Below are 25480 nucleotides of genomic sequence, written 5' to 3'. Positions count from 1 at the left end.
TTCCATTTATGAATGATGCAGCTGAATGCCCTCATTGGGACCTTCAAAGTAGCAGAAATATTTCTGCAACTTTCCCCAGATTTGTGCCTTGATACAATCCTGTCTCAGGGGTCTACAGACATTTCCTTTAACTTCATGCTTGGTTTGTGCTCTGACATGCACTGTCAACTGTGGGACCTTACATGCACACAGGTGTGTGCCTTTCTAAATCATGTCCAATCAACTGAATTTACCCTAGGTGGACTCCTATTAAGTTATAGAAACAGCTCAAGGATGATCAGTGGAAACAAGATGAACCTGAGCTCAGTTTTGAGCTTCATGGCAAAGGCTGTGAATACTTATGTACATGTGATTTCTTGCTTTTTCCATTTTTAATAAACTTGCAAGGAAAAAAAAAAAAACTTTTTTCACATTTTCATTATGGGGTATTGTGTGTAGAATTTGAGGAAAAATTATTATTTTTTATCCATTTTGGAATAAGGCTGTAACATAAAATGTGGAAAGAAATGACGCGCTGTGAATTTCCAATTGTTAATTAATTTCAAAATGTACTGTACTAGCATGTACAGTATATCACTTGTTTTAGTAGTTATGTTCAAAAACTCAAATAACACAGCCACAAGTCAAAACAAGTCACCAAGAAGGATTTTGTATGAACTGAAAGAAGAAGAAAGTGAGGTAGGTGGTCGAGCTAGGCAAGTAGTGAATAGGGCCTACGAGACAACGAGATCAAAGCCAGCAAGAGGGTTTGTACCCAAAAAATGTACTAAATCCACAGAAATGATCAATTTAACAGTGTTTATATTCTAAGAGCAAAATAACACAATCACAAGTCCAAACAGGGAAGCAGAACGGTCTCTGTATGGATTTAGCAGCAACTGAAAAAGACTAAGAGAAATGATCAAGAAAAATACACAGTGAGAGAGTTATTACACAGAAATACATTAAAACAGAGAAATGAAAGCCTTATCTTGCTTTATTTGTGACTGTTTAATAGTGGCCATGTTGTTAACCACAAATAACATGTTCACAAATCTACACAACCCCATGAGAAGGGCACAAGTTGGGGCCTGATCACCCCGGCCGGGTCGCCCGGAGGAGAGTGCTTGGTGATAAGACCCGAAACTCCCGATGATCTCGGGTTCATCGTGGACAATGTGTCCAGGTTGCACTGCAAATTGTATTACACAACAAAATCAGTATCTGCATTTTCAGATGATTCCTTTCCATCTTGCTGGCAGTCTACAGATTCCATGCATATAAAAAGTGTGTTTTATTTCTTAGCACTTGCAGGCTGTGTTTAGCCTACATGTCAATTTTGGTGAAGCTGGACTAAAATGTCTGAGCTGTGTCCCTTGTGGATCAGGAATAATCCTCCAAGTGCACTTTATAATTGTTGATAAAGCATAAGTTATGTCCTTCATGCCAGCTTTGTGCATGCCAGTTTTGTTCTGTGAACTTCTTCAAATGAAAGGGAATAAAAAATGGAAATGAAAAGAAAAAGATCGTGTATCTTGTCATGTCATTAGGCTATAGGTTACATTATAGTGTGCTCCAGCTCTATTGTGTTCAACATGAATAATTTTACCAGACTTTGATCCTTTGAGATTCTGACTGACTGACTGACTGTCACTTGTACTGCGCCTTCAGCCTTCAGTGCACCAACTATATTGTTATTAGTAGCCTTAAGGGCCTACAGTCATAATGCTACGCCACATTGCCCTCCACTGGATGCATAATGAGCTGCAGTAAACTACATTTTAGCATTTTAGAATGACAACTCGTTCTTCCGCAGTTATTTTAATGTAAATAACTCAAAATTCTGCAGTTATTTTGGTGTAAATAGCTCAAAAGTAAGGAGTCGTGTAATGCTTTACAATTCAGATACAGTAATAGTGGAATATAACAAATTACTTTGAAATAATACTAACTAGTATGAGGGTGAGTGCAAAAACACCCCTTTATTTCACACAGCTATAATATCAAAAGTTAGTGGAATATATTTGTAAATGTGGCCGCAAATACATAAACTCAAAAACCTTTTTTTCCTCACCCACAGAATTTCTGTGCACCCCTCAATCACGTTGGACACACTGCAGAGTCTGGATAAAGCTAAATTATTGCATCAATATTTGCCAAGTAACAGGCACGGCACACATCAAGTGTCTGTGATACCATTCAATACTACATTAAACTTTATAAGATTATGCAACTGCAGCCACCAATGTATAAGAATATATCTGTGGTCACCAAATTTATAAACATACGAGGTCTGTTAGAAAAGTATCCGACCTTATTATTTTTTTCAAAAACCATATGGATTTGAATCACGTGTGATTACATCAGACATGCTTGAACCCTCGTGGGCATGCGAGAATTTTTTCACGCCTGTCGGTTACGTCATTCGCCTGTGGGCAGTCTTTGAGTGAGGAGTCGCCCACCCTCTCGTCGTTTTTTCATTGTTTAGGAATGGCTCAGAGACTGCTGCTTTGTTTGATAAAAATTTTTTCAAAAACTGTAAGGCACAACTGAGTGGACACCATTTGCTAAATTCAGCTGGTTTTCGGTAAAAATTTTAACAGCTGATGAGAGATTTTGGTCTGGTAGTGTCGCTTTAAGGACGGCCCACGGCGCCTGACGGCGATCTGCGCTCCGAGGCGGCGGCGTCTCGCCTTTTCAAGTTGAAAACTTCCACATTTCAGGCTCTGTTGACCCAGTAAGTCGTCAGAGAACAGAGAACTTTCAGAAGAAGTCGGCATGAGGAGTTTATTCGGACATTCCATTGTTAACGGACATTTTGTAATGAAAGAACGTGCGGGCAGAGTCGCATGTCGGGCCGGGCCCGACCGCGGGGGGTCGCGACAGGAAAAACACCTCCGTTGGAAACCTTAATGGGCAAGTTGGAACATGCCCAAGCTGTTAAACAATTTCTCAGTTACTCAGTTAATTTGCGCACACGTCTTTCATTACAAAATGTCCTTAAACAGTGGAATGTCCGCATAAAGTCCTCATGCCGGCCTCTTCTGAATCTTCTCTGTTCTCTCACGACATCCTGGGTGAATTAAGCCTTAAATTAGGATGTTTTCAGGTCGAAACAGGCCTGAAAGCGCTGCGCGACGTCCCGCTCCGTGGGAAGTCCTTACAGCGACAGAAACACCCCATAATCTCTCATCAGCCATTAAACTTTTCACCGAAAACCAGCTAAATTTCTTGAATAGTGTCCACTCGGATATTCCTCACACGTCCAGAAAAAATTTTGATAAAGCAACGCGCGCCGTCTAGAGCAGCGTGTGAAACAAAGGAATTCAGCTGAGAGGGCGGGACCACATCTCACTCAAGGCCTGCCCACAGGGAAATGACGTCACCGACGCGTGAAAAAACTCACGCATGCGCACGAGGGTTCAAGCATGATTGGTGTAATCGCACGTCATTCAAATCCATATAGTTAAAAAAAAATAAAAGTGACGGTTTCTTATCTAATAGACCTCGTATTCCAGTAAGTTTTGATGTTATAGCTACTTGTGATATTATAGCTATATTACATAGCTGTAGCTGTACATAGCTGTATTACATTATGGAAGTAACTTGACACCCACTGTTGGGTAGAACAGTAGCTTAGTGGTTAGCACTTTTGCATCACATCAAGAAAGTCTGGGATCCAATTAAACCCATGCCCAGTTCCTTCTTGTGCGGAGTTTGCATGTTTTCCATGCATCTGTGTTGGTTTCCTCCAGGCACTCCGGTTTCCTCCCCCAAATCAAAAACATGCACATTCTGGTCTGTTCCTTTGTCTGCCCTTGACCAAGCCAGTGTCTCTACATCTGGAGTTGGTTCCTGGGCGCTGGACTGTGGCTGCTCATAGGTCCTAGTGGTTGGATTGTGTCTAACTGTAATTATGGGTTAAACACCCCCATCCCAGACAACCCAATTTACCCCTCCCCCCCACACTAATGTTCACAATCACCCAGTGTTCATATTCACTGCCCTAAATGTATACAGCCACATTTAAAACTGTACTTTATTCATATATTTACATATCTATCTATGCAGTGGGGCAATTTTGCAGGTTTTCCCACCTACAAAGAATGGAGAGGTCTGTAAGTTTTATTGTAGGTACATTTCAACTGTGAGAGACAGAATCTTAAAAAAAAAAAAAAAAAAACCAAAAAACAGAAACTCACATTGTATGATTTTTTAAATAATTCATTTGCATTTTATTGCATGAAATAAGTATTTGATCACCTACCAACCAGCAAGAATTCTGGCTCACACAGACCTGTTAATTTTTCTTTAAGAACCCCTCTTATTCTGCACTCTTTACCTGTATTAATTGCACCTGTTTGAACTCGTTAACTGTACAAAAGACACTTGTCCACACAATCAATCACACTCCAACCTATCCACCATGGCAAAGACCAAAGAGCTGTTTAAGGACACCAAGGACAAAACTGTAGACCTGCACATGCTGGGATGGACTACAGGACAACAGGCAAGCAGCTTGGTGAGAAGCCAACAACTGTTGGTCTAATTATTACAAAATGGAAGAAACACATGAAGACTGTCAATCTTCCCCAATTTTGGGCTCCAAGTAAGATCTCACCTCGTGGGGTAACAATGATTCTGAGAAAGTCCAGAACAACACAGGAGGACCTGGTCAATGACCTGAAGACAGCTGGGACCAGAGCCACAAAGATTACATTAGTAACACAAAACGCCATCATGGTTTAAAATCCTGCAGGGCAGCAAGGGAGGTCATGTGGTCAGATGAGACCAAAATAAAAGCTTTTTGGTATCAGTTCCACTCAATATGTTTGGAGGATGAGAACAATCCCAAGAACACCGTCCCAACCGTGAAGCATGGGGGTAGAGACATCATTTTTTTGGTGGTGCTTTTCTGCAAAGGGGACAGGACAACTGCACCGTATTGAAAGGAAGATGGATGGGGTCAGGTATCCTGAGTTTTGTTTGCCAAAATCTCACGATTTAAGAGCAGTAAGAGCATTGAAGATGGGTCATGGCTGGGTCTTCCAGCATGATAATGACCCGAAACACACAGCCAGGGCAACTAAGGAGGGGCTCTGTAACATTTCAAGGTCCTGGAGTGGCCTGGCCAGTCTCCAGACCTGAACTCAAAAGAAAATCTTTGGAGGGAGCTGAAACTCCAAACATGAAAGATATGGAGAAGATCTGTATGGAGAAGTGGACCAAAATCCCTGCTGCAGTGTGTGACAACTTGGTCAAGAACTGCAGGAAACGTCTGAGCTCTGTAATTGCAAACAAAGGTTTCTGTACCAAATATTAAGGTCTGTTTTTCTATTGGATCAAATACTTATTTCATGCAATAAAATGCAAATGAATTATTTGACTAGACACATTTGTCACGAAATGCCCCGTGCGCAGTACTATTTTCCATGTAAAGTGCAGTAATATGTACATGTGTGGGGTAGGTATTTGGTTGAACCCTCATGTGTTTGATGTAAATTGGGATACACAGTGGAAAAATTGGAGATTGACATTATATTTATTTAGAGGATGTGGCCAACAGTAACCATAAAAAGGTGGTAGCCTTTGAACAAATGCAACTATTGGTAATTTTTTAAAAGTAGGTCAAGGTCACCGGCCTTCAAACCCATGCAAAGTACTCCTCCAAGGCATGTGCCCCCACACATATGAAGTTTTTGCAAGCAATAGGTGCCTAGGTACATTGCGGCGAACAAATTTCAGGCGAAGGGTTTGAAAGTTGTGACCATTGGTGACCTTCAAAAGTAGGTCAAGGTCACTGGCCTTCGAACCCATTTGAAGTACTCCTCCAAGGCATGTACCCATTAAATATGAAGTTTCTGCGAGCAACAGGTGCGAAGCTACCTTGCGGCGAAGGATTTGACAGTTGTGATCACTGGTGAACTTGAAAAGTAGGTCAAGGTCACTGGCCTTCAAACCCATGCGAAGTACTCCTCCAAAGCATGTACCCACCAAATATGAAGTTTCTGCGAGCAATGGGTGCTGAGCAATGTTGTGGCGAAGGATTTGACAGTTGTGACCATGGGTGACCTTGAAAAGTAGGTTAAGGTCCCCGGCTTTCGAACCCATGCGAAGTACTCCTCCAAGGCACGTACCCACCAAATATGAAATTTTTGCAAGGAATAGGTGCTGAGCTACGTTGCGGTGAACCAATTGCGGCTGGACAGACGGAAGGACGGACAACCCGGATGCCATATGCCCCGCCTCGTGGCACAAGTGCCGCGCAGGGCATAAAAAGCAGTGTGATTTTCTGAATTTTTTTTTTTAGATTCTGTCTCTCACAGTTGATGTGTAACTACACTAAAACTTACAGACCTCTCCATTCTTTCTGTGGGAAAACTTGCAAAATCAACACTGGACCAAATACTCTTGCTCTCTCACTCATACATATATATATATATGGGCACTAACACACCCCCATACCATCACAGATGCTGGCTTTTGAACTTTGCGCTGGTAACAATCTGGATGGTCTTTTTCCTCTTTTGTCCGGAGGACACAATGTCCATGATTTCCAAAAACAATTTGAAATGTGGCTTCATCAGACCACAGCACACTTTTCCACTTTGCGTCTGTCCATTTCAAATGAGCTCAGGCCCAAAGAAGGTGGCGGCGTTTCTCGATGTTGTACATCCAGGTTTTGGAGCAACACATGCTGCCATCCAAGCAACATCTTTTTCAGGGACGTCCCTGCTTATTTCAGCACGACAATACCAAGCCACATTCTACACGTTACAACAGCATGGCTTCGTAGTAAAAGAGTGCGGGTACTAGACTGGCCTGCCTGCAGTCTAGACCTGTCGCCCATTGAAAATGTGTGGCACATTATGAAGCGCAAAATACGACAACAGAGACCCCGGACTGTTGAACAACTGAAGTCGTGCATCAAGCAAGAATGGGAAAGAATTCCACCTACAAAGCTTCAACAATTAGTGTCCTCAGTTCCCAAACGCTTATTGAGTGTTGTTAGAAGGAAAGGTGATGTAACACAGTGGTAAACATACCACTGTCCCAGCTTTTCTGAAATGTGTTGCAGGCATCCATTTCAAAATGAGCAAATATTTGCACAAAAACAATAAAGTTTATCAGTTTGAACATTAAATATTTTGTCTTTGTGGTGTATTTAATTGAATATAGGTTGAAGAGGATTTGCAAATCACTGTATTCTGTTTTTATTTACATTTTACACAACATCCAAGTTCATTGCAATTGGGATTGTATACAAATAAAATAAAATTGAAGGCATCACACACCAGAATCTGACATTTACTCCAGGGATTTTGCCTCTGACTGACATAACAAAAAAACAGACATTATCTTCCAACTCTGAATAAATTTTTGCACTGCACCCCTTTTTTTTTTTTAAATGATCTCTCTACCTTTGTCCTTCTCAATAATGACTGTTTCACAACAAACATCTGTGTTGCTAAAGGCAAAGTGTCCTTTAAAAAAAGTATACAACTTTGTGATTCTTAATGTGGCCTGTTTAATGTTTTGTGTGCAGTGCCTGAATGATGGTTACTAATTAGCGCCCTACGGGCCACTATTTGGCCCAGCATCCTTGTGTGCGGAAGGTCTCTGGACTTAAACTGTAAAGCAAACAGGGAGTGCACATGCACCCTGATATCGGTCTATGATGACTAGCGGGATTCTGACAAATTACGCACATTAAATTTTACTTATACTTAAATACAAGTTAGTGATGCTGAAACCGAGGGATCCTAGCCTTTAGGTATTTTTTTAATATGAAAAATACTTGTGTAGTTTATTTATCTGTGAAACACACTTTCCCATGACCTAACAGTGATGCTTACATGTACTTTGGCTTCTATTTCATTGCAGACAGTATGAATTCAAGATATTTCACATTTTGTGTTGTCAGTTCCATTTCAATTGTTAATGTACATCCATTCCAGCATTTAAAGCATCACATTCGAAACAAGTTGGGACAGGATATTTTATTCTAAATATAAGGATTAAATAATTACTTTTATAGCAAAACAATACCAACTTGATTGGTTCTACATCACTGTGTTCTGTGTAGCACTTTATTCCAAGACGGACATAAAACAAGCTGTTTTAAAGGAGGGCGGACTGCAGCGGCAACACTGTTGTATCTGATGACTGTATGTCAATGACAAATGGTTGACGTGTCACAATTCAGCTGGGAGGTCTCCTTCACAGAATTTTACCTAGAGTCTCAGAGAGGTTAGAACAAGCTTCGGTCCAAATAAACCACATCAGTGCACGCGTGTGCACAGTGAATGAATGAAAACCCAAACATTAAACCAATGATCATTGAGAACTTAAAAGCCCCATACCCGGATAGAGTGGAGACAAAAGCTCTTCAGATAAATCCTTCATTGCACCACTGGCCATATTAGCTTCATGTAGGGGGAGTCTCACCTAAAATCTTCCAGCTGTTTGGCTACTTCAGCAGCCTGAACACTCTGGACCTCCTGAGCAAAGCGCCGTTGGGTCTCCTCAGACAGCAGATCTGGACGGATGCGATCTTAGAAGCAAGAGAAGAAGAGAAGGGACAAGTGGACATGGTGGTGGAAGGGACACGCACATACACACGAAAACCAGGTTAAGAGAATTTAAAAAATCTCTTCACTGGAATCAATTTTATTAAATAAACAAAAGTGACTTACCCAATTCATAGCATACATGAGGTGGTACTGTCACTCTGAGAATCTGCATCAGAAGAAAACAGGTACATGCAAGGACAGGAATATTGCACACCATTTATAAAATATACTGAATTTATCATAGTTGACCGAATTAAAAAAAGATTTATGTTGGAATCATTTTGGTGTAGAAAATAATAAACCCTGGGACATCAACTGAAAACAACTCAAAGTCCCGCAGTAACTATACCCAACCACAAGGGGTCATTTTAAAACTAGAAACTACCCAGAACAACTTCAAAAAGGGAGACGCTTCTGTCTCATAACCATAAGGGAGGATATAACTTTAAGTTACTGGCTTTGCAGAAGAGGTTAGAGTTCATTTAAAAAACAGTGATGGAGAGACCTTTCCCACAATCCTGACAGGAAGCTGCTCATGCAGACACTGCATCACGAGCCAGCTGACAGATCTGCTGTACTATGAGCTTCAGGAAGGAAGCTACAGACTGGTGACAGAGGCCAGGCATGCAATGAAGAGTGATGCAAACAGATGGACATGAAGGTGTGCAGCGTCCAGGCAGAACAAACGCAGCCAACGTGCAGCAGACAGCAGAGTCCAAACACTAGCAAATAATCTGCTCCAATCTGAGCAAAAAACATGTCAGCTACAGCTCAGCATCATGTTAAATCCATACTGATACAAGAGTATGAAAACAAAAACATATAGCATAGACTCCAGGGCCCCCCAACCGTTGACCCTTAATTGGAGTAAGTGGATATAGAAAATGGATGGATAGATGGATTATGCAATGGCCTGCAGCTATCAGGCTAATGGAATGGGAGTTTTCTTCCTAAAGTTTATCATCATCATTGAGGTACAACCCCTGGCAAAAATTATGGAATCACTGGCCTCGGAGGATGTTCATTCAGTTGTTTAATTTTGTAGAAAAAAAGCAGATCACAGACATGACACAAACTAAAGTAATTTCAAATGGCAACTTTTCTGGCTTTAAGAAAACACTATAAGAAAACAAGAAAAAAAGATTGTGGCAGTCAGTAACGGTTACTTTTTAGACCAAGCAGAGGAATATGGACTCACTCAATTCTGAGGAATAAATGATGGAATCACCCTGTAAATTTTCATCCCCAAAACTAACACCTGCATCAAATCACATCTGCTTGTTAGTCTGCATCTAAAAAGGAGTGATCACACCTTGGAGAGCTGTTGCACCAAGTGGACTGACATGAATCATGGCTCCAACACGAGAGATGTCAATTGAAACAAGGAGAGGATTATCAAACTCTTAAAAAGGGGTAAATCATCACGCAATGTTGCAAAAGATGTTGGTTGTTCACAGTCAGCTGTGTCTAAACTCTGGACCAAATACAAACAACATGGGAAGGTTGTTAAAGGCAAACATACTGGTAGACCAAGGAAGACATCAAAGCGTCAAGACAGAAAACTTAAAGCAATATGTCTCAAAAATCGAAAATGCACAACAAAACAAATGAGGAACGAATGGGAGGAAACTGGAAGTCAACGTCTGTGACCGAACTGTAAGAAACCGCCTAAAGGAAATGGGATTTACATACAGAAAGCTAAACGAAAGCCATCATTAACACCTAAACAGAAAAAACAAGGTTACAATGGGCTAAAGAAAAGCAATCGTGGACTGTGGATGACTGGATGAAAGTCATATTCAGTGATCAATCTCGAATCTGCATTGGGCAAGGTGATGATGCTGGAACTTTTGTTTGGTGCCGTTCCAATGAGATTTATAAAGATGACTGCCTGAAGAGAACATGTAAATTTTCCACAGTCATTGATGATATGGGGCTGCATGTCAGGTAAAGGCACTGGGGAGATGGCTGTCATTACATCATCAATAAATGCACAAGTTTACGTTGATATTTTGGACACTTTTCTGATGTTGAGGATGATGAAATCATTTTTCAAGAAGATAATGCATCTTGCCATAGAGCAAAAACTGTGAAAACATTCCTTGCAAAAAGACACATAGGGTCAATTTCATGACATAGGGTCAAGGTCAACGAGCAGATGTGATTTGATGCAGGTGTTAGTTTGGGGATGGAAATTTACAGGGTGATTCCATAATTTATTCCTCAGAATTGAGTGAGTCCATATTTTTTTTCCTCTGCTTGGTCTAAAAAAGTAACCGTTACTGGACTGCCACAATCTTTTTTTCTTGATTTCTTATAGTGTTTCTTAAAGCCAGAAAGTTGCCATTTGAAATGACTTTAGTTTTATGTCATGTCTGTGATCTGCTTTTTTTCTACAAAATTAACAACAGAATGAACATCCTCCGAGGCTGGTGATTCCATAATTTTTGCCAGGGGTTGTACTTAAATTTGATCATTCAAATTGCATTTGCAACACCTGTCTCAAGTCATACAGCACACGGAGGGTCTTTACAGATCCCAAAACTGATTCGTGGAGCAGCTGGAATGATTTCACTCAAGTAAAAAAAAAGAAGCAGCGGTGGTCTTGGTGGTCACCAGACCTAAGACTTGGAAATAAAAGAAACCACACACAGGCCAAAAGCAGACAAGCAGAAAAAGTATTCCTTTGAAAGCTCATCAATGAATACACTGCAGTTTAATCTTCTTAACAGTAATTTATTAATTTGCGGAGCGGTTGTGTCACTTACCATGATGACAAGTGACAACCTCTCTTAATTAGCTGGATTCCATTGGTCCGCACCAGTTCTAAGTCATAGCATATTTAAGATGAAAATGAATTGATCATGGAGGTACTCAGTTGTAAAGTCAGAGTATTTATACCAATAACCAGGATAGATTCATGTGCCAATCTATTGGAGTTCCCATCTTCTTTTTGGTCAACAGAGGAATTGCATTACACATTGGGTAGACCTGGTGGATACCAACAGAGCGAGAAGGAAGAAGTCTGCTCCTGCAACAAAATTTTTCCTGCATACTGTGTGAACTAGACTGTGTTGGGTTTTACAAAGGTACTCCTATTAAACAAATGAGGGATACACAATATTGGTTTCTTGATATTATTTGATATGTCGATATTTTCACACACATTTTGGCCGATATGTTATATGAAGTTTTTTTTTCTCTCTCCTGTACTGAACTGTTTTTGCCCTTACAGTGATGGCCTACTCCCAGTACATACAAACACAAAATATCACAACAATTGAGTCTACCCTTAATGCATCATTTACACATGATACATTCATCATAACAGTTTCCAAAGTCACCTATGGAGAAACAAGAACATTCTTTAAACTTGTCTGGGATGTAAATTAAATGCCACTACAGTTTATGATTATTAAATAAACTTGTTTTGTTTTCCGACATTTAAATGAAGTTTTTTTGCTTGTTGCTTTTGTGTCTCTTCACACCTTTTTCTGCTGTATATCTCATGAAAGGTGGCTGTAAAAGGTATAATTTGCATAAACAACACTTTTATTTAACAGAAGGACTTTGTGGGGGATTCTTGCAAATAAATTAGCTTCACACAGGCATCTTCTAACTGTCACAGCACTTACAGGTAACTCCAGACTGTCTTTGATCATCCTGGAGCCTTTGCCATTCTGGTTATTCTTCTATCCATTTTGATGGTTGTTTTCCATTTTCTTCTATGCATCCCTGTTTTTTTTTTTTGTTTTAAATCATTGGAGATCATTGTAGATGAACAGCCTATAATTTTTTGCACTTGCGTATAAGTTTTCCCCTGTCCAATCAACTTTTTAATCAAACTACGCTGTTCTTCTGAGCAATGTCTTGAACGTCCCATTTTCCTCAGGCTTTCAAAGAGAAAAGCAGGTTCAACAGGTGCTGGCCTTCATCCTAAATAGGGGACACCTGATTCACACCTGTTTGTTCCACAAAATTGACGAACTCACTGACTGAATGCCACACTACTATTATTGTGAACCCCCCCCTTTTCTACTTTTTTTTACTAATAGCCCAATTTCATAGCCTTAAGAGTGTGCATATCATGAATGCTTTGGTCTTGTTGGATTTGTGAGAATCTACTGGTACCTTGTTTCCCATGTAACAATAAGAAATATACTCAGAACCTGGATTAATCTTTTTAGTCACATAGCACTACTATTATTCTGAACACTACTGTACAAGATGACCATTTTCAGTACATTGTCATGAAATTCGGTTCTTAAACCAGTTCAGTAAAGGTTGCCAGGGGCGGTGATGGTCTAGTGGTTACGTTTTTGGGCTTGAGACCAGAGGATCCTGGGTTCCTGACCTGAAAATCACTAAGGGCCCTTGGGCAAGGTCCTAATCACTAGTTGCTCCCTGTGTGTAGCGAGTACTTTGTATGGCAGTACCCTCACATTGGGGGTGAATGTAGTTCATTTAATTTATTTTATCTAGAACTGTTTTCCACCCTGCATTTGCCACAAGGGTAGAGCTACAACTCTGCTCATCTCATCTAAATTCCCAGAGTTCGACACACACAGACTTCCCAAGCAAGCACACCACTCAGCAAGTCAGGAAAAGAGCTGCCTTCATGCTGAAAGACCCCACCCACCCACAAACATGGACTGTTCACACTTCGACCCTCAGGCTGGAGGTACAGAAGTATGAAATGCAGAACATCAAGACTAAAGAACTCTTTCTTCCCCTCTGCTGTCAGACTCCTGGACAGTTGACAGGAGTCACAACCATGGACTACCTCATCACTGTACGTTTTGTACACACTTGCATTTTGCACAACTGTGTTGCACATTGCATTACACATTCCATTGTAGGCATCCGATACTTTGTACATATCAGATATTTTTATTTTTATTGTATTTTTTCAATTCTATTTTTTATTATTTATATAAGTTGGTACCAGCGTGGACAGCAAAGCAAAGGCTTCATGACCCTTGAATAACTTTGATGCACGCACTTGCATGCCCTGTGTCGTGCAGGAGACTAAACTCGTCGTTAATGGATGTAGACTGAATGTGAGAGGGGTGCCAGTGTGTGAAATTGTGCATAGAGAATTTTGAAATGGTCAAAACAATTTTCACGCATAAATGTTGTGCACCATTGTGCGATCTACTCACCAACACTACGTGCAGCGCGTCGAGTAAAGAAGTGAATAGAGCAAGTGATTGTGTCAGTGCACCGCATCAGAGCGCAGCTCGTTGATTATGACAAGATGTTAAATCTATCATAAACATACTTTTACAACTGCATACAAGAAGGAAAGAACACTTTTTAGACGGCTCCAAATACTTTCTCCGTCTCATTCAGCGTGCGCACTTGAACAGCTGCTGCTGGAGAACTCCTCTGTGATTCAGGAAGTGATTAGAGCTGTTTTCAACAGCTAACTCGCAGAGAAAATGATCAATCCGCACAAATAATTATTTATACAACCCTGGCAAAATTATGTTATCACCAGCCTCGGAGGATGTTCATTCAGTTGTTTAATTTTGTAGAAAAAAAGCAGATCACAGACATGACACAAAACTAAAGTCATTTCAAATGGCAACTTTCTGGCTTTAAGAAACATTATAAGAAATCAGGAAAAAAAAATTGTGGCAGTCAGTAACAGTTACTTTTTTAGACCAAGCAGAGGGAAAAAAATATGGACTCCCTCAATTCTGAGGAAAAAATTCTGGAATCATGAAAAACAAAAAGAACACTCCAAACCATCACGTAGTATTTTGTTGCACCATCTCTGGCTTTTATAACAGCTTGCAGTCTCTGAGGCATGGAACTTAATGAGTGACAAACAGTACTGTTCATCAATCTGGCTCCAACTTTCTCTGATTGCTGTTGCCAGATCAGCTTTGCAGGTTGGAGCCTTGTCATGGACCATTTTCTTCAACTTCCACCAAAGATTTCAATTGGATTAAGATCCGGACTATTTGCAGGCCATGACATTGACCCTATGTGTTCTTTTTGCACGGAATGTTTTCACAGTTTTGCTCTATGGCAAGATGCATTATCATCTTGAAAAATGATTTCATCATCCCAAACATCCTTCAATTGATGGGATAAGAAAAGTGTCCAAAATATCAATGTAACTTGTGCATTTATTGATGATGTAATGACAGTCATCTCCCCAGTGCCTTTACCTGTCATGCAGCCCCATATCATCAATGACTGTGGAAATTTACATGTTCTCTTCAGGCAGTCATCGTTCTAAATCTCACTGGAACGGCACCAAACAAAAGTTCCAGCATCATCACCTTGCCCAATGCAGATTTGAGATTGATCGCTGAATATGACTTTAATCCAGTCATCCACAGTCCACGATTGCTTTTCCTTAGCCCATTGTAACATTGTTTTTTTCTGTTTAGGTGTTAATGATGGCTTCGTTTAGCTTTCTGTATGTAAATCCCATTTCCTTTAGGCAGTTTCTTACAGTTCGGTCACAGACGTTGACTCCAGTTTCCTCCCATTCGTTCCTCATTTGTTTTGTTGTGCATTTTCGATTTTTGAGACATATTGCTTTAAGTTTTCTGTCTTTAAGCTTTGATGTCTTCCTTGGTCTACCAGTATGTTTGCTTTTAACAACCTTTCCATGTTGTTTGTATTTGGTCCAGAGTTTAGACACAGCTGACTGTGAACAACCAACATCTTTTGCAACATTGCGTGATGATTTACCCTCTTTTAAGAGTTTGATTATCCTCTCCTTTGTTTCCATTGACATCTCTCGTGTTGCAGCCATGATGTCTGTGATCTGCTTTTTTTTCTACAAAATTAAACAACTGAATGAACATCCTCTGAGGCCGGTGATTCCATAATTATTGCCAGGGGTTGTATACACAGCATCCAGCGTACAGTGCGTGGCAGCCAGTGGAACAAAGCACGGCATCCAGCTGGGAACACAGCAAGAGGGATCATCACGAAGATGTGTGTGCAAGTGCGTGCATCAAAGTTGTCCAAGTGTCAGGGGGCCTTAAGAATTTAATTGCACCAAGAAACAGCAATATAATGCCACTTACGGCACCCTTATCCAGAAAGTTGTTGTAGAACTCCACAAACTGCTTTTTGGTCTCTTTGGTACTGAGGCTCTTGAACAGGTCAGCATGGAGGTAACAGAGCTGAGGCAGGGAAACAGAAATGAGAAGAAAGTGAAATTAATCAGGTTGTGTGACATTTTCCAACAGATCACAATGTCCATTACCATATATTAACACAATCAAATGAAAATTTGATTAAACAATTCCAGGTTAAAAATGCAGAATATGATCATATTTAGAGACTTTTTTTCCCCAAACACTACTCGATGGAGGTCAGTCAACATACTGACGAAGGTTAAGCAATGACCCTCAAATTGCTGAAAGAAATTCTAGTTTTCATTCACTGTAATTGCTCATAAAATAAGACATTTCAAACAAAACCAAGCACACACGTCACTTTCATGAATCACTAAACACTAAGAACTAGAAATGCTTTAGAGCAGCTGACTTCATGAAGAAATGCTACATTTCTGAGACTGTGAAGTACAGAGGTTGTGACAGATGACCAACACGGATAATCAGGAGTGAATAAAGAAATAAAGGATGTGGATGTGAGAGGGGAGTGAAGTGTCAGGATTATGGGAGCTGTAACAGTACCTGAGTGGGTCAAGATGTCTGCATGCAGAACAAAAGGAAAAGACAGGCATGCTTTACATCAATACTGACTAATTCATGATTACACACAAATATAAGATGCAAAGTGTGCATTCTTGCCTGAAAACACACACACACACACACACACACACACACACACACACACACACACACACACACACACACACACACACACACACACACACACACACACACACACACACACACACACACCACACAAAAAAACTTAATTACACTCCCTTCCATGTGTTTCATTCAAGGTATGGATACACAAAGTTATAATGGTAAATATAATTCTGGCTTCATGGCTTGACAGACTTCCATTTATTATTTGAGATTTCTGGCCTGTTGGACCAATCAAGTACTCTTTAGGGAAACAAGATTGATGGGATTTATCTACAGTCTACTCACCTTTTCTCCTATATGCTAATATAGGATGGTATGCCAAGGTTGGAAACATTTAGGACATTTGCTAATAATAATAAAAAGAATAAGAAAGAATTTGAGATTCTCTACATTAAAGTTTCTACTATTCAGGCCTATAAACTCAGTGAAAACAAATCATTACAACATGACATAAAAATTTCAAAGTCAAATTAATGGCATGAAAAGACCAACATTTGCTTCATAAAGTGTGGCATACTTGTATAGCATTGATTAGGGTATTGATTGTGGCCTGTGGAATGTTGGTACACTTATCTTCACTGGCTGTGCAAAGTCCCTGAGTACGTCCAGGAATGGGAACACGCCATCGTACATGTCAAGCCAAACATTCCAAACGTGCTCAGTAGGTGAACATGTCTGGTGAATATGGTGACATCTGTGGTTGGTTGCTGGCAGCTTATGCCTGCCCGTACCATAACCATCATGGGCCACTCTGTTCCAAAGTGGACATAAGCAAACTGCTCGCCCACACACTATACACACTGTCTGCCATCTGCCCAGTGCAGTGTCATCCAAGATTTGTCTGTGCAGAGAACACCTCTCCAAAGTGTCACATGTCATAGAAGGAAACCATTTACCCAATCAACTCTGTTACGGCAATGAACTGCACTCAGGTCAAGACCCCGGTGGGAACAAGCACTCGTGAGCTTCCCTGAGATGGTTTCTGACAGCCTGTGCAGAAATTCTTTGGTTGTGCAAACCAATGGCTGCATCAGCTGTCTGGCCTCAGATGATCTCTATAGTCAGGCACAGCAATGTGGCGGTCCTTGGTTGGTTTGATTACATGTGGTCTATGGTTGTGAGGCTGGTTGGATGTATTGCCAAATACTGCAAAACGACGGAGGCAGCTTATGGGAGTGAAATGAACAGTCACTTAATGAGCAGCAGCTCTGGTAGCCATTCCTGCAGTCAGCATTCCAATCACAGGCTCCCTCAAAGCTTGTGCAGTCTGTGGCATTGTGTTTTGTGATAAAACTGTACATTTTAGAGTGGACTGTAATCTGCCCAAGGCACATCTGTGCAATAATCATGCAGTGTAATCAGGATCATACATGTTGGCACTTGCCAGGGAGTATTTCATCTGTACAAAAATGGATTATCTTGATACAGATGAAATACTCACTATATGAATTTTAACACATTTGTGAACAGAATGCAAGAGGAATGTGCATAGAAGAATTTTTTTGGATCTTCCATTATCATTGTGGCCCTTAGTGCCCTTAGTGATATCACTGGGCCCTTAGTGAAAATCACTAAGGCCCTTGGGCAAGGTCCTTAATCCCCTCCCGGTGTGTAGTGAGCACCTTGTATGGCAGCACCCTGACATAGGGGTGAATGTGAGGCATAATTGTAAAGCACTTTGAGCATCTGATGCAGATGGAAAAGCGCTATATAAATGCAGTCCATTTATCTCATAAAAATGGGAATGAAAATTAACACACTGCATTTGTGGTATTTTCTGAATTGTACTGGAGTATAAATCGCACCTGTTAAAAAACAAATAAACAAAAAAGTTCTTGACAAGCGAAATGTACATGGAATTCATCTTTTAACATAATGTTTCCCAAGGGGTGACTAACAATGGAGAAGAACTGACTGTGCACACCACAGTATGCTCTGTTGCTTAACATAAGTACGTCTACATTCCAAAAATAAGCAAGATGGACAAAATAAATAAAAATAAAATGTGATTGACAACATACTGGATATAATCTGATACAGATAAACATGAGCTACTGACCAAAGCGCTGGAAACCAGACAATAAGAACTTTAATTTGGGACTTTTGTGCATTGTTTTAGTGTACTTTTTTGGAGTTTATTTTGGGTTGTGTGTTGATTCCCAGGAAAGCCAAATATAAATAGTTATTCTGAATAATCATTATCGTCGGAAAAAACAGCAGATTTTCATTGAATGTATGGTCAACCTCTGAGCATGAAATTGAAAAACATGCTTTGTTAAAAAGAGTCTAATTCTTGACCCTGGAAGATGTTGAACTGGAATTATGTTTCTTCATGCACATCTTTACATAGTGTGCTACCATCATATAAAGCTTCAAATCCATAAAGCAGTTAGGAAGAGTTTCACCTATGATGTACAGTAGTGTTCAGAATAATAGTAGTGCTATGTGACTAAAAAGATTAATCCAGGTTTTGAGTATATTTCTTATTGTTACATGGGAAACAAGGTACCAGCAGATTCAGTAGATTCTCACAAATCCAACAAGACCAAGCATTCATGATATGCACACTCTTAAGGCTATGAAATTGGGCTATTAGTAAAAAAAAGTAGAAAAGGGGGTGTTCACAATAAAAGTACCGTCTGCTGTTGACGCTACAAACTCAAAACTATTATGTTCAAACTGCTTTTTTAGCAATCCTGTGAATCACAAAACTAGTATTTAGTTGTATAACCACAGTTTTTCATGATTTCTTCACATCTGCAAGGCATGGAGTCAACCAACTTGTGGCACCTTTCAGCTGTTATTCCACTCTAAGATTCTTTAACAACATTCCACAATTCATTCACATTTCTTGGTTTTTGCTTCAGAAACAGCTTTTTGATGTCACCCCACAAGTTCTCAATTGGATTTAGGGTCCGGGGATGGGTCAGGCCACTCCAAAACATAATTTTGTTGGTTTGGAACCAAGATTTTGCTCATTTACTAGTGTGCTTGGGGTCATTGTCTTGTTGAAACACCCATTCAAGGGCATGTTCTCCTCAAGCATAAGGCAACATGACCTCTTCAAGTATTTTGACATATCCAAAACTGATCCATGATACCTGGTATGCGATATATAGGCCCATCACCACAGTAGGAGAAACATGCCCATATCATGATGCTTGCACCACCATGCTTCACTGTCTTCACTGTGAACTGTGGCTTGAATTCAGAGTTTGGGGGTCTGCGGCCCTTGGACCCAAAAAGAACAATTTTACTCTCATCAGTTCACAAAATATTCCTCCATTTCTTTTTAGGCCAGTTGATGTGTTCTTTGGCAAATTGTAACCTCTTCTGCACATGCCTTTTATTTAACAGAGGGACTTTGTGGGGGATTTTTGCAAATAAATTAGCTTCACACAAGCATCTTCTAACTGTTACAGCACTTACAGGTAACTCCAGACTGTCTTTGATCATCCTGGAGCTGATCAATGGGTGAGCCTTTGCCATTCTGGTTATTCTTCTATCCATTTTGATGGTTGTTTTCCGTTTTGTTCCACGCGTCTCTTTTTTTTTTTGTCCATTTTAAAGCATTGGAGATCACTGTAGATGAACAGCCTATAATTTTTTGCACCTGCATATAAGTTTTCCCCTCTCCAATCAACTTTTTATTCAAACTACACTGTTCTTCTGAACAATGTCTTGAACGTCCCATTTTCCTCAGGCTTTCAAAGAGAAAAGCATGTTCAACAGGTGCTGGCTTCATCCTTAAATAGGGGACACCTGATTCAGACCTGTTTGTTCCACAAAACTGACAAACTCACTGACTGAATGCCACACTACTATTATTGTGAACACCCCCTTTTCTACTTTTTCTTACTAACAGCCCAATTTCATAGCCTTAAGAGTGTGCATATCATGAATGCTTGGTCTTGTTGGATTTGTGAGAATTTACTGAATCTACTGCATGTAACAATAAGAAATATACTCAAAACCTGGATTAATCTTTTTAGTCACATAGCACTACTATTATTCTGAACACTACTGTAGGTACGATATAGTCTGATGCATCAATTAAACACAGCAGTCCCATGATTTCTCCCTAAAGACATCAGGCAAGAATGGTTTTCCTTCATACCAGTGGTGGGCACAGTTCCGCTAATCCGTTAACCACTAATTAGTAAAGCTAACTTTTTTGTTAGCTGATTAGCTTTTTGGCTAAATTTGAAAACCATCAGCGGACCAATTAATGTCCCATAAATTTAGTTCAGATAACTTTCAGACCGGTAACATCTTTTTGCGGGCATAGTGAATAAAGCTTAACAGCTAAAAACATTTCTCAAGCAAAAAAAATCATACAATTTAGCTCCTGTCTGTTACGTGTTTAGTAGCAGACAGACAGCTATGAGAAGAAGAGCTCAACTCTTTGCCAGCAGAGGAGACCTGGCTACCAGAGAGAAAGGAAAAGGAAAATTTAAAAAAGTAAGTTATTTTCACAGCCATACAATCTTGCAGACGTGCTGCAGAAGACATACAAAGCAAGGCAGTTTTGACATATGGTTAAAATTTTAAACAAACTAATTCCAGACAGGTTATTGAAATTAATGTCATCTCTGTCATTTTTACAAAGTGAAAATATCAGCTATATGTGTTAGTTTTAAAATAATACACTAACTCTGAAGGTTTCAACATTTACAGACAAACATGCCAAAAGGCATTGTGGGAAATTGAGCTTCCTGTCATCAGCGGTTGGTCGGTTTATTTATATGTAAAAACAAACACACAAGTTACTGTAATGTGTGTGTGTTGGTTTTTACAAATACAGTGAGGAAAATAAGTATTTGAACACCCTGCGGTTTTGCAAGTTCTCCCACTTAGAAATCATGGAGGGGTCTGAAATTTTCATCTTAGGTGCATGTCCACTGTGAGAGACATAATATAAAAACAAACAAACAAATAAATAAATAAATAAATCCAGAAATCACAATGTATGATTTTTTTTTTAATAATTTATTTGTATGTTACTGCTGCAAATAAGTATTTGACCCCATACCAACCAGCAAGAATTCTGGCTCTCACAGACCTGTTAATTTTTCTTTAAGAAGCCCTCTTATTCTGCACTCTTTACCTGTAATAATTGCACCTGTTTGAACTTGTTACCTGTATAAAAGACACCTGTTCACACACTTAATCAATCATACTCCAACCTGTCCACCTGTCCACCTCCAACCTATCTAAGGACACCAGGGACAAAACTGTAGACCTGCACAAGGCTGGGATGGACTCTACAGGACAACAGGCAAGCAGCTTGGTACAAGACAACAACTGTTATGATTATTTATTAGAAAGTGGAAGAAACACAAGATGACTGTCAATCTCCCTCGGTCCGGGATTCCATACAAGATTTCACTTTGTGGGGTAAGGATGATTCTGAGAAAGCTCAGAACTACACAGGTGTACCTGGTCAATGACCTGAAGAGAGCTGGAACCACAGTCACAAAGATTACATTAGTAACACATGATGCTGTCATGGTTTAAAATCCTGCAGGGCAGCAAGGTCTCCCTGCTCAAGCCAGCACATGTGCAGGCCCATTTGAAGTTCACCAGTGACCATCTGGATGATCCAGAAGAGGCATGGGAGAAGGTCATGTGGTCAGATGAGACCAGAATAGAGCTTTTTAGACTCCACTTACCATGTTTAGAGGATGAGAACAACCTCAAGAAAACCATCCCAACCATGAAGCATGGGGGTGGAAACATCATACTCTGGGGGGCTCTTCTGCAAAGGGGACAGGACAACTGCACCGTATTGAAGGGAGGATGGATGCGGTCATGTATTGCGAGATTTTGGCAAACAACCTCCTTCCCTCAGTAAGAGCATTGAAGATGGGTCACGGCTGGGTCTTCCAGCATGACAATGACCCCAAACACACAGCCAGGGCAGCTAATGGGGGACTCCGTAAAAAGCATTTCAAGGTCCTGGAGTGGCCTGGCCAGTCTCCAGACCTGAACTCAATAGAAAATCTTTGGAAGGAGCTGAAACTCGAAACCTAAAAGATCTGGAGAAGATCTGTGTGGAGGAATGAGCCAAAATCCCTGCTGCAGTGTGTACAAACCTGGTGAAAAACTACAGGACACGTTTGACCTCTGTAATTGCAAACAAAGGCTACTGTACCAAATATTAACATTGATTTTCACAGGTGTTCAAATACTTATTTGCAGCAGTAACATACAAATCAATTATTTTAAAAAAAAAATCATACATTGTGATTTCTGGATTTTTTTTTTTAGATTATGTCTCTCACAGTGGACATGCACCTAAGATGAAAATTTCAGACCCCTCCATGATTTCTAAATGGGACAACTTGAAAAATCACAGGGTGTTCAAATACTTATTTTCGTCACTGTAAATATGTCTTTTTTGTCTGTAAAAAAGGCAATTTGAAAACTGAAAATTCTGTTTAAGTGTTGGTATTCACACTCCCATCCAGTAGAAGGCAGTGTTCTATGCATTTTCAGTGAAAATGTATAGAACACTCCCATCCAGTAGAAGGCAGTGTTCTATGCATTTTCAGTGAAAATGTATAGAACAATATATAGAACATTGCCATTTACTGGGTGGGAGTGTGAATACCAACACTTAAACAGAATTTTCAGTTTTCAAAATGGCAAATGAAAAAAAATTATGAGATATTTACAAATACGGGTTTATTTGTAAAAACTAACACACACATTAAAGTAACTTGTGTGTTGGTTTTTACAATAAATAAACTGACCAACCACTGATTGGATAAGGCTCATTTTCCCATAATGCCTTTTGGCATATGTGTGTCAGTAAATGCTCAACCCTTCAGAATTAGTGCCTTATTTTTAAACTAAAACATATAGCTGATATTTTCACTTTGTAAAAAGGACAGAGGTGACGTTAATTTTGATAACCTGTCCGGAGTTAGTTTGTTTAAAATTTTAACCATAAGTCAAAACTGCCTTCCTTTGTATGTCTTCTGCAATACGTCTGCAAGAGTGTATGGCTGTGAACATAAATTATGTTTTTCTTTCCCTTCCTTTCTCTCTGGTTGCCAGGTCTCTTTGCTGAAAGAAGGCTGAGCTCAGAAAGAAGTGATAGCTTGTTGTTTGTGATTGCCTTTGAATTTACTCAGAAGTATCAGTAGTTGTCAATGTACTAGAGTCAATAATAAAAGTTATCGGTTTAGCTGTAGCTTCTGCTATTTTTTGTTTAGGGGTTTATCGGTTTAGTTTGATAAAAGTTAACTTTTCAGTTAGCAGAGTAACAGTTATCGAAGCTAACTTTTTGGTTACCTGTTATTTTCATTGAAATCCAGCCACCAGTTTAGGAGGAGTCACAAAGCCAATATAAAACTTTAATTATGCCCCCTTGAAGATGCTGGACCAGAATTTATTTTTATCTTATCCACATCGGTTGTTGCAGCAATGACATAGCCCAGAAGTGGACGCAGTTGAAATAGTATGTGCATGTGCAGAATGTTATGGCAGCCTGTATGGACCCGGTACAGATATAAACAACCCAAAATAGAGGATAGCCTTCCAATTAGCTTGCACTGATTCATCCCTCTCGAGTGCCAGAAGGCAGGTCACCCAGCCACCCAAACCAGGGAGATCAAATCGTTTTTGTCAAACATGATGGCCAGTGGTGGGCACAGATAACCACAAAATTAAGTTCAATAACACATAATCAGATAACTGAAAAGTTATCTTTGATAAAGATAAAATGATAAACCACCCAAAAATGTATCGTAAGTTACAGATAACCGATAAATTCCAGCATTGTCTCTGGTACATTTGCAACCACTAAAAACTGAATTTGAGTTTTAACACCACGATCGCTTCTGGTAGCATCAAAAGCGACAACAGACCCAAACAATGAGCCCGCACTTCTGTCTTTGAACATCTTGCCCCCTGGTGGAAGCTCTTGTTTACTACATGGTTTCCAGCACCTCCAGTTCTCCTCCAGTTCTCCTTTGCCTGCAGAGGATAGAGCGGTTTCTTCTAGAAGCAGCTCTCCTCTGTTTTGCAGAGGGTAAAACTACACATCTGCTACGAAACATTTAACAGGTAGGTGCTCAACTGATTTTAAATTTTATAAATGTTTGTAGCTGTTCAGCTTTATTTACCACGTTATCGGTCTAAAACTTATCAGACAAAAATTTATCGCAAGATAATTAGTCCAATAAAGTTATCTAAAAAGATAATCCGATATTGAAAACATTATCTTCGATAATTATCGGTTATCGGATTATCAGAACTGTGCCCACCACTGATGATGGCTCCCAGAACCTCACAGGTGGTTCTTGCAGCTGCCCAAGAATGGTGCTACCAGATCCTTACAGCCTGCCAGATGCCGTACAGTGAATGTGCAGACTGACCTTCAAAACACCAAACTTCCTGTATGTGTGATGTATATTTTAAATGGTGCAAAACGTCACAGACACAGTCACAATCTGATCTAAGCAGTCAGGCCAAAATGGATTTGCTAAAATGTGATTTGAATTCCATTTCAAACCACCTACAAATGAGGCTTGAATCAGATTTGGAATATATATATATCTCAATCAAATGATTTTTGACTGTTCAGACTTGCAACACAGGATCAGATTCAAATCGGTTATGCACATATAGTGAGGCAAATAAGTATTTGATCCACTGTTGATTTTGCAAATTTTCCTACCTACAAAGACTGGGGAGGTCTTCAACTGTGAGAGACAGAATCTAATAAATAAATAAATAAATAAATAAATAAATAAATAAATAAAAATCACGTATGATTTTTAAATGACGAATTTGCATTTCATTGCATGAAATAAGTATTTGGTACCGAAACCTTTGTTTGCAATTACAGACGTCAGTCGTTTCCTGTAGTTCTTGACCAAGTTTGCACACTGCAGCAGGTATTTTGGTCCACTCCCACACACAGATCTTCTCCAGATCTTTTAGGTTTCGAGTTTCAGCTCCTTCCAAAGATTTTCTATTGAGTTCAGGTCTGGAGACTAGCCAGGCCACTCCAAGGACCTTGAAATGCTTCTTACGGAGCCCCTCCTTAGTTGCCCTGGCTGTATGTTTCGGGTCATTGTCATGCTGGAAGACCCAGCCACAACCCAT

General features: G+C 39.9%; 1 protein-coding gene across 5 annotated transcripts in view; it reads right to left on the bottom strand.

The window, feature by feature from the left end:
- arhgef1b (Rho guanine nucleotide exchange factor (GEF) 1b) overlaps window positions 1–25480 on the bottom strand; it is a 175646-nt gene that overhangs the window by 67938 nt on the left and 82228 nt on the right. For all 5 annotated transcript variants that reach the window (XM_034174005.1, XM_034174006.1, XM_034174007.1 and 2 more), the window contains exons 4-6: window positions 15605–15703; window positions 8676–8718; window positions 8428–8533 (exon numbers count right to left, since the gene is read on the bottom strand). In XM_034174005.1, coding sequence (XP_034029896.1) covers window positions 8428–8533; window positions 8676–8718; window positions 15605–15703 — 248 coding nt within the window. The remainder of the gene's footprint in view (window positions 1–8427; window positions 8534–8675; window positions 8719–15604; window positions 15704–25480) is intronic.

The sequence above is a fragment of the Thalassophryne amazonica genome, chromosome 7 (assembly GCF_902500255.1).
Source record: "Thalassophryne amazonica chromosome 7, fThaAma1.1, whole genome shotgun sequence".
NCBI lineage: Eukaryota > Metazoa > Chordata > Actinopteri > Batrachoidiformes > Batrachoididae > Thalassophryne > Thalassophryne amazonica.
Note: the sequence above shows the minus strand (reverse complement) of the source record. Positions and strands in the feature narration are given on the sequence as shown.